A 13,407-nucleotide genomic window follows, 5' to 3' on the forward strand; every position below is an offset into this window, starting at 1 on the left:
GTAGATAGGGCAGAGACAAGCTCCTGACTCATCAACATGCCCCAAAACACCCTAAAAAGGAGACAAGGCCAGAGGAATGAGCACTGTGGGAAGGAGATGAGGAGTCCAACTCAGTGGTAGGATTCAAATAATTCAACAACTGGTTCCAGTGGTGGGATTAAAATAATTTAACAACTAGTTGTTTACAAGCACCATTTTAACAACCGGTTCTGCTGAAGTGGTGCGAACCTGCTGAATCCCACCACTGGTCCAACCCTCAGAGACAACTTCCTACACCTGCCAATAGGCAGTAGACAAGTCAGTTCTTCCCTGCAGGCTCACATGTTGGGATGACCTCAGTTATAACTGCAGAACTGAAGCACTGTTTAGAGAGGGAAAGCCAGAGAGGGAAAAGAGCATTTGCAGAAAGAAGCCATTCCCTTATCTCCTCCAACATCTGGTAATACCTCCACTTTGATCCTGAAGGTAGAATTTCTATCTGACAGATGGGACTTTTACTTTAAAGAAATACTTTTATTTATTAACTCCTGTTAATGTAGCAACTGTCCATGTCCCAACAAAAACCCCGTTCTTTGACACTGCCTTAACACAGGTCTTTCTATGCAATTACGATAGTTATGACAAATGTCATGCCTTACCATCCAACTGCATGGTTTTTTTCATTACATAGTAACTTCCACATGCTTACACAACATTCACACAAACAGATCATGGTGCAAACAGATTACGAAGTGAAAATACTTTTCTTCTAACTACATCTAGTTAGCAAATTGGTGTCATTTGCAGATGACTGATCAGCCACCCCAAGGCTATACTACTGTAACCCACTCTACAGTTTCACTAAAGATAATCTGGAAACTGCATCTGGTGCAAAATGTAGCAGCTCATCTATTATCTGGGAATAGAGAATGGAACCATGTTACTGGTGTCCTGAGGTTTCTTCACTAGCTGCAGATTAGTTACTGGGTCCAATTCTAAATGTGATGATTTGAGAGCTGACTGTGTAAAACCATTCAAAGAATTTGGGGAATCCATTATAAGTAACCATTTTAGTGATCCAATTAGAACTGACAGCTAAAGTGTGTTTTACAAGGTCCCTTGGGCATCATGGTAAATGACACTAAGCACCACATGCTGTTAGAAAGTGGGTGGGGCTAGACAGGACTTTTGCCCAGCAGGGGTTCTGACTGGCTGTGTAGATAAAAAAGCATCTTGTTAAACAGAACTTCTGCTTGAAATATAAGTGGTAATCTGGAAGGACTTGGGGGGTACAGCTCATTCCCCCCCCCCCACTATTTCCCTTTCCTGAAAGCTCTGATAGCCTCTCCCCTTTTCCCTGAGATCTCCTGGAATCAAAACAAATCTCCCCACTACAGAGTTCCATTGCCCCCTAGCATTGGCAACTCAAAACTGGGAGATTCCTAGATATTTCAGGGTAGAACTTAGAGATGGGAAGGTTTGAGAAGGGAAACAACTTCAGCAGAGAATAATGCTTTAGACTCCACCATACAAATCAGCTGTTTTCCCCAGGGGAACAGCTCTCTGTTTTCTGGAGGTAAGTTGCAATTCCAGAAGATATCCAGCCTGCACTTGGAGTTTGGTAGCCATAGTTCACTTGGAGGAAACAGCTGATTTGGAGAGGTGAGTCTATGTCATTATACCCTTCTAAGATCCCTTCTTAAAGCCCACCCTCCCCAGGCTCCACCCCCCCCCCCAAATCTCTTGGAATTTTCTAATTTCATAAACTGGAATCAGAACACTTCAGTTATATATATTCATAGCGCCAGTCACCAGATTTAAGTATCCAAAGATTTTGCTGATTTTGCTATTAGAACATAAAATGGGAATCTCTATCCACACAGGACATGGCGGGCTGTGGTGCCGATATGGCCTGCCTCACCGCTCCAAAAGAGGATTGATGGCAGTGTGGGGAGGCCGAGGTTGACAAAGTGCTATAACATCCCCGCTGCTGAGAAGTCTCAATGGGCTGCAGTGAACTTATGCCAGCCAAAAGACTGGCTTAAGTCCAGACTGTGGCCTGCCAGAATAATGCTGGCAAAGGCCATGAGTGAGCTGATTCATGTAGGCTCCTTCCCTGGTCTGCCCCCCACTATGGCAGCAGTGTTGGGGCTGTTCGGCATTCCAGCCCCAGGCAGGGCGGCGGGAGAAGCCACTAGTCACTAGGATTGCCCCTCTGCTGGGCGATCCTGTGTCCCAGGGAAGCCAAATCTGTCAGCAGAGCTAGCACACCGGTTCCAGAAGTGGATTATCCCCCCCCCCTTTGGATGGCGCTTGAAATCGTATTCCCTGACATTTTCTTCTGTTAGGAACGAGGACCCAAAAGGAGCATTCTAATAGAAAGATGGCCCAACATGTGGCGAATGAAGTCACAATTTTACTGTTATCTTTTGGTGAGACAGAGTATAGTTGCTTCTGCTTCCTGTGTTAGCCATTTTGTGATTATGCCCATCGCCCTGTGTCAAAATTCCACAGGTGCCTACAAGCTGCAAATATAAGTAATTTGGGTCTAAAAGTTACACCTTAAAATCCCTTAAAATCACCTTCATGGTACTTGGAAACCTTCTTTGTTTTACTACAAGGAATCCAGGGTTGCATAGACCTCAATAAAGACTCCTTAAGAATACTGCTGTCTCTAGAAAAATTTCTGGTTGAGTGTATACGCAGAAAAGATCTGCTTTGACCTGAATCTCAGCTATACTGATCTTGTTAGATCTTAAAAACTAAATAGGGTTGGTCCTGGTTAGTATTTGGATGGGAGACTACTAAATCAGTTAGGGTTGCAAGACATGGGCAGGTAATTTCTTTTGTCTCAATGTCTTTTGCCTTGAAAACCCCATGGGATCCCTATAAGTCACCTGTGACTTGATGGCAAAAAAACAGAATAATTTTGGGTTGAATGTGTATACAGGAAAGATTTAGGCAGATCTAGATTTCAACTTCACATGTAAAACCCAGTATGCAAAATGTTGCCAACATTGTTTCTCTTAGGCCTTTTCCGCACATGCAGAATAATACACTTTCAATGCACTTTGAAGCTGGATTTTACTGTGCGGAACAGCAAAATCCACTTTCAAACAGTTGTGAAAGTGGACTGAATGTGCATTATTCTGCATGTGTGGGAGGGGCCTTACAATTTTATAGTGTTTTAATAGAAACCTCTGCTGTTTTGCATTTATAAAAGACTAACATTAAAAGTCATGCTTCACCAATCATAAGCACTTTTACTAAATTAAAAATAATAAAAATACATATTACAGTATTTTAAGAAGATGAGATCTCCAAAGGCAAGCATGCAAAGGCAAGCATGTCAGCACTGCTAAACTATGTATCTTGCAATTGCACCATGCCCACCAGAAATTAAATTTCTAACTACCCTTAGTAAAAGACATGATCTATGTTCATTAAGTTATAACACAAATATTACAGCTCAAACAGATTTTACAATTTATTTCTTATCTAGTGTTGATCTTGTAATCTTATGTTCTTGTAATCTTAGGTTCAGGTCTTTGATATTAAATGCAAATTTAAGAATGTAATTATCTTCATTCTGGCAAACTATAAACTTTCCCCCCAAAACTAATACGGTACAATGTGATATGTGTCATGATCATGATGCTTTAAATTTTAATGGTGACATTAGAAAAAGCAAAAAAATATCAGCAGAGGGCTCACTTTCCTTGTGTCTGTTAACAGAAGAATGTTAAAAGAATTCCATCTGCTGGTTACACCATGAGTAGAGAAATCCTGAAGGCTGCCTGTACCGAGGTGGCTAGCTGTGGTGTAACTGTGCTGCTAAGCTGTTCCATAAGCTGCTCCATAAACTGCTAAGCTGCTCCATAAAGTGTCTGCTTAGCCTGCAACAAGCCAAAAAAATTGACCGTAGGTTTTGTGGCCACTACAGCATTAGCATTCCCAGCAAACACACTATAGCATCCCAACCAATTGTTGCTACAATTGGACCATGATGCACAACCAATCAGTAGTGAGTAGGCATGGGGGCCGAGGCCAGCTCTCCTCACATCCTAGGGAAAGGGGCATGGTTTATGTAGGTGCAACACCCTTAAGTCCCTGTGCAGCTGACAGAGAAGCCAAGGGCCTCAGCAATCCCCCTCCCAGCTATGTAAGAGACAACTGGAATCTCATTAATAAATTCAAATTGTAGTATTCTATCATACTCACAGGTTGGAGAGCTACTTCAGTATAACTGCACAATCTTCCTTGTATAATTTGCACAGATATATGCTGAATCCAACAATGTTATGAACTCAAGGCAAACTGAAACTCTGACACAGTGAAGAAGTAGACAAACCTTAACATCCCCCTAAATGGAAAGGGAGGCTGGGTCAAACTGTATATCATTGGATCTGACAATTGAGACTAGAGCCTGACAAGTATGTTCAACTCTTTCAAACAAAATATTTCAAAAGTCTTAATATGCCAACAGTTCCTGTACTATACATTGCCAACCATACTCTGGTTTACCTCTATACAGATGGATTAAGGGAGAAACAGCTCCTGCAACTAGGATGCACTTCCGTGTCCTTCAAGGATGACTCCCTTGTCTTTGAAATCCTGTCACCTTACCCTTTTACAGTCATTACAATTTTGGAGTTCTAACTGCCCACACCAGGAGAGTGCAGTGTGTGTGATCTTCTCAATGTATGAATTTGCCATATTGTGAGAATATGGCAATTTGTCAGTTTTCTACCTCCAGTACATGTGAGTGTGTAGCATTGGAAATCCCATGCACTGAGATTGGAAGAAGGCCCATTTTCTTACACAGAATGGGGATCATAAGCAAGTGAGCTAGGAATGCTAAAATAATAATGCTCGAAAAGGACTTTTACAAATGCTTTTACTAAATGGTACAAAAGTCATTGTCAAGGAGGATACATGGACTGAAGGATCTGCAAAAAGCATGATACTGCAGCTTAATACAAATCAGCTGAGTGAAAGAAAGTCATTATTGAATCACATTAGGAACAAGGGTGCCAAGCAGTGATGTCTCTAGATAGTGGGAACAGGGCGTCCTCAGTAGACCTTCACTCCCAAAAGGCTGGTGTTCAAACCAACAATTATTGGTTTTAGGTCTTCTTAAGACTACAGCACCAGTAGCAGTGGGACTTTGCTTGTCTTGGGGCCCTGGTGAATGACCAGCCTCACCACCTGTAGAAACCAGTCACAATAAATAAAAGTGCAACGATTTTGGGATTTAAAATAAAGAACTTTGGAAAAATAAATAATTTCATTTCTATTTGGCTTTTGACTTTTATTCAACAGGAAACCAATTCTTTAAAGCTGTAAGCTTATTGCTCATCTAGTGGTTTAAGACATGATTCTAGTTTGCCAGCTCTGGGTTGGCAAATGTCTGAAGATTTCAGTGGTGAGGGAGCTTGAGGACAGCAGGTTTGGGGGAGGAGAGAGACTTCAGTGGGGTATAATGCCGTAGAGTCCACCTTCTAAAGCAGCCATTTCTCCTGATGAACTAATCTCTGATGGCCGGAGATCAGTTACAATAGTGGGAGGTCTCCAGACACCACCTGGAGGCATGATGCCCATGCTTCTCAAATTCAACTTCCTATCCTATTTAGAATGTTAAACAGGCCACTGTTTTCAGTATAAACAATTAATTTTCTGACAAATAAGGATTTTTTCTGTTTACCTATATTTCTGTATAGGACCCCCCAGTCTGAAATACAATCTTCTAGAAGAAATGCTATAACAAACTTAAGTCTCTGTTGTTGTACCTGTCAGGCAGATCCACTCTCCTATTGGTGAGAACTCAGAAAAGAATTCTAAAGAGGAAATTTGCAGGATGATCTTATGCAGAGTTAATGCTGGTCTAAAGCAATTGAAATTAATGAGCTGTAGACTCTGCACAAAATTGCACAGTTGTTTGTTTCTTTTCTGAAGATTCAAGGGTTCCAGGGCACTTCCCGCCCCTCCCAGTTTCAGGGCTGGCTGAAACCTTGCTTCAAAAGATACCCATTCTTGTCAAAGAAAGCAATTTCCATTTCAATTTTGCTCTTACTCTGCCAGAGTAGCCGTGCCTCTGGGGCACAGCTGGGCAAAATGCCCATTGCAGTTATCTATAAAGCGTCTCTCAGGGCTCCTTGTAGCTCTTTTAAACATTATTAAAGAACAGCTCTATCATGATCTCTATGCTCCATTATTAATAGAAGTGCCCTGCCTTCTCCCTTGCTGTTATTGTGCTAAACCTCATGTCACACTTATTTAGTTTTTGTGGTGTGTTGTGCTGCATATTGACACCTGGTGTGTTGTGCTGCACATTGACTTGGGAAGAAAAGAGGGTGATCCAGCAGGAATTGTGGGGTTGGCCTTGCATTTTCTGCTACAGCACAATAGCAAACTGCATCCTCCCTTCTCTCCTGTACTTCAAATGACATGCTCTGGGCTAAAGAAGCTATAATTGGAACATATCCGATGTGGAACTGCCTGGACCGGGTACAGAATAAGAGTCTAGGGGAATGGATTCAATTTTAAAAGCAAAAAGGAAGTTTGGTTGAGAACAGCTGAACCCAGAATACCATTGTATTGTAGTGGTTAAATACCCACCCTGCCATCAAACTCACTGGGTGATTTTAAGTCTTCTTCAGCTTAGCCTCCCTCACAAGGGGGTTGACTTGAGGATAAAATGGGTAGGCGAAAGGAAAAAACAGGTGAGAAGATTGAATAAAAATAAAAAGCAAACCACTGCCTTCTGTGATTCACAATCCGGCAGTCCCTCTTCCCCAGGCACTTCTTTCTGCCATGGTTTCCTCTCATAAGACAATACAGGGTGGGAGAAATGCACTGGGAGATAAGGATTGCAGGGAAGCATGCCATGGGTGGTGGTAGGGAGTGCTCTATACTTCCTGTTTGAATGCATCACCCTACATCAGTGATGGCGAATCTTTTCGAGACTGAGTGCCCAAACTGCAACGTAAAACCCACTTATTTATCGCAAAGTCCCAACACAGCAATTTAATCTGAATACTGAGGTTTTAGTTTAGAAAAAAGGTTGGATCTGAGGTGTGCGTTACTCGGGAGTAAGCTTGGTGGTAGCTGGTGGCTTTGCTTTGAAGCAACTGTGCAATGCTTCAAATGGGTGAATCACAACCCTAGGAGGGTTTACTCAGAAGCAAGCTTCATTGCCAGCAACCGAGCTTACTCCCAGGTAAAGGATCACGCTTTAGTTCTTCCCATGAAAATCAGTAGGGTTTAACAGCGCTTAACAGGGTTACCTACACTGCTTCCCCAAAACTAGGTATTAGATTTAATGCTAATAATCTCCCTGAAATAATTTCACTATTATCACACTGGGGGCTGGTGGGGGAAGGGGGAGGGGTGTGGGGGGAGAAGGAAGTAAAACCTTCACTTTCCGAAACCCAATAACCCCACCACCACCACCAAATAGAAGTAAAAAGGCAGTCAAGGAAGGCAATCATAAGTAAGAATGCAGTGCGAGGGGTGGGATAACTTCAGGAAAGCTAAATTGGTGGACCAGCAATCTGATCTGCAGTTTTTCCTTCACATGTCATCACAGCACTTGACTTCCCACAAAAATGCAACAGGAACAGAAAAATAAAAGCAGTTCTAGCAAAGACCTTGGTGTGCTTTTTAAAAAAATCCTAAATGCATCTCGGTTCCTCCTCCCTAGGCTTGGGTCTGAGCATTTTCCCAGAGTTTGGAAAAGCACACATTTTGTTTGTTCAACCCCTCAAGCAGCAGCAGCAGCCAGCCTGCTCCAGCCTCCAGCAGGTTCTGCATGCACACCTGCAGCTCTACCCTGTGCTGCTTCAGCACCTCCACCCTACCCCCTCAAGCAGGGATCAGCTTGCTCTAGCCTCCAGCAAGTCCCGTGTGCATTGCTCTGCGCCTCTCTAGCATCTTCACCTCCTCTGCCTCTGCCCCTGTCGGGCAGCAGCCGCCCAGAGCAAGGCACGAGGCCTGCCAGCCGAGTCCTCCCTGCTCGCTGCGGTGCATGCAAGTCGTGCTCAGTGGCCCAGGCCAGTCTAGATGTGTGGGGGGGGCGTGGTGAGAATTCTGTGCGCGCGTGCCCACAGAGAGGGCTCTGAGTGCCACCTCTGGCATGCATGCCATAGGTTTGCCACCACTGCCCTACATAATTGTGGCATTACCACCACCGCAAGTATGGCCTCATTGTATCCTCATTGTATCCTATTGCACCTTGTGACCCCTGTGATAACATACATACTTAAAAAGTCATACAGATTTCTATGGATGCAAAAAAAATGGCTGCAACTTTGAGCCGCGGTCAGTAATCAATAAAGTAAAAACCCTCCATCCATCTCTGAGTAGTTTCTGTTGTATCTTAGGCGGATTCCACATGGGCCAAAAACAGTGGTGTGAAAACAATGTAAAATGGTTTAAAATGGTGCAAAAAGGTTTACACCTTTTTCACACCGCTGTTCTTGGCCTATGCGGAATCCACCAAAGGGTCAGTAAAACACAGTAGATGATGAATTAGTTTAGGAACAACACCTTGTTTTGATGCCCACTGATTTCTTCCCAGAGTCTACCCAAGTGCGTCGTGAGCATCAGTTACTGCATTATTAATAGTTCTCTCAATTTCTTTGTACTGTCGTACTTGAAAATTGTTGCTATCCCTTTAAAATGAATATACATTGGACGTCTTTTACATAGTAATTACCACTGACACTGGGTAATGTGAACTTTATGTTTTATAATTATCTCTATATAGAGTATACTCGGAGTAATTTGTTTCTTCATGAGTTCATAGATGCAGTCAAGCACCTTCTATGTGACATAGTCTGTGAACTAAAAGTGATTGTATGTTTCATTATTGGTCATGTTTTCAGGATTTCACAGGTTTTTAGAACATCTGGTGGAAATGAATGCCTCCCCCTCCCCCCCAGGAGGAGGAGGAGGGGGAGCTAGGATTTGGGCAGTGGCTGCAGGGATGACTCTGGTTGGGCCTTGTTGGCTGGATGCTGAATGAGAAAGGAGATGATTGGGCAAGAAGGGTGGAAGGGGTCAGGCTAGGCACTTTTAAAGAGAGCGAAGAAACTGGAGTGATTTCCTGTGTGCATGAAAAAGGCATTTGGTCTGGGCAAAGAAGGATCAGGGTGGAGCTAACCCCGCTCCTCAGCCTGACCTGAGGCATTGGGGCAATCTCCCCAAACAAGGTGACATGGTGGGGGTGAGGCAGCAGAGGATGGTCATGATTGAGAATCCTCACAAAAGAAGAATTATCATACAAAAGGAGAATTATCATACATATGGGTTATTAGCTAGTCAGTGTGGTGTAGTGGTTAAGAGCAGGTGGATTCTAATCTGGAGAACTGATTTTGATTCCCCACTCCTTCACCTGAGTGGCAGAGGCTTATCTGGTGAACCAGATGTGTTTCCACACTCCTACATTCCTGCTGGGTGACCTTGGGCAAGTCACAGTTCTTTGGAACTCTCTTAGCCCCACCTACCTTATAAGGTGTCTGTTGTGGGGAGAGAAAGGTGGGGTATAAATCCAAAATCTTCTTCTTAGGAATGATAATTTTGCATGTTCTCAGTCATAGATGGAAACAGTTCACCACAACTGTGCTTGCATCAAGCCACCATGAACTGCTGTGTGTGTGCAGGGTAACCACTGATTTTTGCTGGCTAGAAATGCCAGTCTTTGCATCAATGATTTACAGCCACTGCCAACAGGAAGTCAAAGCTTCCTATGGCTTGGGCAGGCTACAGCTGCAATAATATTATGAACACTAAATTATCAAAATGGACATAGATGCAAACTAACTGTTCTCAATTCTGTCACTTTTTTACTTCTTAGTAACAAAATCCAGAAGCCTAATTGATTTTTTAAAAGTTTGGTATGATTTACCATTTTGCTTAGAACATTAACTGCATGATGTGCTGTAAAATCAACTCTCCTGTGAATGTATACTGTTAGTGTTTCATTTGCATTTAACAGAGCTGTATAGATATAATCTACCAAATTATCAAGAAGACAAAATAAATGATAAGGATGCCGAGGTGCGATATGTGGTGGGAACAACAAGCAATAATTCATGAGGATTCAGAAAAATAAAAAAAGGTGCAACGTTGCGAACTGTCTGTAGCTATTATGGTCAGGGACTCACTACAATACACACACCTGGATAATCAGATATAGGAGAAGGAGGAAATCACTTTACATACTCCTTCCATTTACAAGTGTTATACATTTAACATTTACATGGTAATCTAGAGTGTTCAAATTGCTTCACATTTGTTATCTTATCACAGTCCTTTGAACAGCCCTATGATGCAGATCAATATTACCAGTCTCATTCTGCAGATGGGGATAGTGCTGAAATAAAGGAGCAACTTTTATAAAATCCTGAGCATGTTCAAGGGTTAAAGTTGGTGTAGCCCAAATTTTGGTTCTTGCTGCATATGTTGTGAGATCACAACCTTAATGATAGCCATCTTACATCTCTTGTGGGTCTTGGGAAAGAAATTCTATCAATATGACCTTAGGGGATAGAAATATGTAATTAACTCCTCTGCTACCTAATAATATATCTTCCTTGGTATACTGATCCAGTGCTCTTCATGTTTCAAGAAACTGTTCTTTAATCTTCGTTAAAAAAGTTTCCCTCTTTTGAAATCTAAAGTGGAATAGGCTTCACTCTTCTTCAGATATAAAAACACAGGTTAAGAAGGAACAAAGGTACAATTTTATTTTCTCTGTTTTCTCTTATTCAGTCTGAGATAAGAGCCTGCTATCATGTTTAGGACAGGACTCCTTGTTGCCTACTTGAGATAACTTTTTAAAGCTTAGTTACATTGGAATGCAGTAATAAAAATGGTCATCCACTCAGGATTTTTCATCCTCAAGTACATTATCTGTTTTCCCTCCGTTTACCTACTTTTTGTTTCAATATCACAATAGATTCAAAGCGGAATGTCATGTTTCAAAAATGAGAAGAACATTCCCCAATCAAGTCTGACAGACAAAAATATTCGTTGCTGATTAGTGATGTTTGAGTAGTAAAATATTCGATGACCTCACAGTAGTTACCTGGCAATGACTGCACAGTCCCTTGATGCCATTCTCAGATGGTATTTACAACACAATTTTGGCCAAACCCATTTATATATAGCTAATGCTTAGTATGTATTCACTGCTTAGTTAAGTTGGTACTGGATTTAAAGCAACAGGTTAAACAGATTGACTTCTGATGGCTCATGGATAAAGGCTGACTGACAGTGTCTATAACCATAAGGCTCAAATAATAGCTCTACTGCCCATGAGTCCTTTTGACCCCACAAGAACAATCGTGAAGAATTAAATGTGGTGATTCAGCCTTAATCTTTACTTCTCACAGGATGCCTTACATATCAATCAACTTTGCAGGGGTCTGGGAACGAGGCCAAAACATTTTTTCCATTTTGGAAAATACAGTTCCTGCTGTATTCTTTCAAATTGGCCTTGAGGTTAATAAATGAGCAATTTTTTTAAAAAAAATCATAAATGGATTAATAAATTTAAGTATGATCTATTCGATTATTGATTAAGATTCATCATAGTTATCACTTACAGACCCATCCACAAGTTCAGGCAGCTGACCACACTGGATGGCTGGGAGGAAGCTGACTGGCTACACCCCTGGCCTGCCTCTGCTCCACCAGAGGTGGCAGAGGTGCAGGGATGCTGCCACAGTGTCCCACACCACATCCTACTGCTGCGGAGGGCAGCAGTGGCTGCACAGTGGTAGTTTCGTCCCTTTACTGGGGTAAGTGCCCCAGAGAGGGCAAATCTGCCAGTGTGACTGGCCTGCCATTCCCATGAGTGGATTCAGTCCGCAGATGGGGCTCTTTATGATGATTTCATACATGTATTCTGCCAACCTTTCTTCCAAAAAGGTGAGGGTGGCTTATATAATTCTCTTATCAATTTTATCCTCAAAACAACAGTGAGAGGCAGGTTAGGTTGACATAGAGATGACACATCCAATGTTACTAACTAAGTTTCAGTCATAGTAGAAATCTAAATCCAAGTCTTCCAACTCCTAGTCCGAGGTTTTATAACAAATGCACCAATTTTGTTCTTTTCTTTCACCTATAGATAGAGCTGCATTAAGTTAGTGTGCAGCCAGTAGTTTATGTTATGAAGGGACCCGACATTTTTTTTTCAAATGCACATTAATACTAAAACATAAATTATTTACTTGCATAGTAGTTTAATTTTTTTCATTTGTTATACATCCAAATACAGAAATGTCTGAAACTTCAGTAATTACTACTGACATGTAGGTATCAATTTCAAATGTCAAAAGTAATAAAACTACAATTTAAAAAGTACATTTTCTAGATTTGGCATGAACAAATGTGTTGATGATACTGGAAATGTCTATTTCATGCAGAAATTAATATTCAGTGCTCATTATAGTGACATTGCTCTATCTGTTTTGAACCATGATGCTCCTTAATTAATTTTTAATCCTTTTCAGTTTTGAAAATAAATGTTCCCCACTGAAGTTGGTAACTATGAGTGACAAATAGTTGCACAAGGCATTTTGTATATTTGGAAAACAAGATGTCAATTTCACCAGACAGTTTGCAAACATTTAGTGTGAGGACCTTGAAAATACAGGGCCTGTAGCATATGCTACTTTTGCTACTTGGTTAATCTGGCACTGTCTATAGCTATAGTTTTTAGTGTGCAAAATAAGCCCTACTAGGTAATTATTAGGGGAAGTGATGTCTTTTCAGTGGACCAGAGGGATGGAAACTAGTTGTCTGAAATGAATTTTTTTTACTCCTTTCTTTGTGAAACTTTCCATACTGTGAATACTTAGTACTAATTTTATGGAAGAACCTGTTTTAGCAACCATCAGCTTTTTATGGCAAGAAATCAAGAGAAGAAATCAGGCTTTTTTATGTGAAAATAATGAGCCATATTAGCCAATTAATATTTTTTTGCTTATTTCATGGCATCATCATTTTTTGCTATTGCATTGATTGCTAACAACATGTTTTCCTGATCAACGTCATCGAGAGCAGACTATGGTCTTTCTTAATACTTTATGCTGAAGTGAGAAAGTTGCATAAAACCATCCTTATCTGCTCCCTTTGTGAAATTACTCACTTTGATACTCGGAACCTGTAAGAATGTACCTTTCTAATTGCACTGTGCATTACATTTAATAATTTTATTTTCCTTTCTGCCGGTAATAATTTATCATTTAATTTAAAATGCATTTGCTTTGGTTTTGGGCAAGCATTTTGTTTTCATTGGAGTTGTTTCTAATGATGTTGGACACGCACGCACGCACGCACGCACGCACGCACGCACGCACGCACGCACGCAAACACATACACATACACACTCTCATTTTTGCACCTGCCTAGATTCTT

At 41.4% G+C, this 13,407-nt stretch overlaps 1 protein-coding gene across 4 annotated transcripts in view; it reads right to left on the minus strand.

Moving 5' to 3' along the window:
- Positions 1-13,407, minus strand: part of TAFA5 (TAFA chemokine like family member 5) — a 420,937-nt gene that overhangs the window by 25,889 nt on the left and 381,641 nt on the right. For 2 of the 4 annotated variants that reach the window (XM_048501457.1, XM_048501459.1), the window contains one exon: positions 3,355-3,875. The exons of the other annotated variants lie outside the window; for them this stretch is intronic. In XM_048501457.1, the coding sequence (XP_048357414.1) occupies positions 3,846-3,875 (30 nt within the window). In that variant the 3' untranslated portion in view covers positions 3,355-3,845. Of the gene's footprint in view, positions 1-3,354; positions 3,876-13,407 lie in introns of those variants that run through there. 4 annotated transcript variants of the gene reach the window in all.

Source organism: Sphaerodactylus townsendi, linkage group LG06, assembly GCF_021028975.2.
Source record: "Sphaerodactylus townsendi isolate TG3544 linkage group LG06, MPM_Stown_v2.3, whole genome shotgun sequence".
Classification (NCBI taxonomy): domain Eukaryota; kingdom Metazoa; phylum Chordata; class Lepidosauria; order Squamata; family Sphaerodactylidae; genus Sphaerodactylus; species Sphaerodactylus townsendi.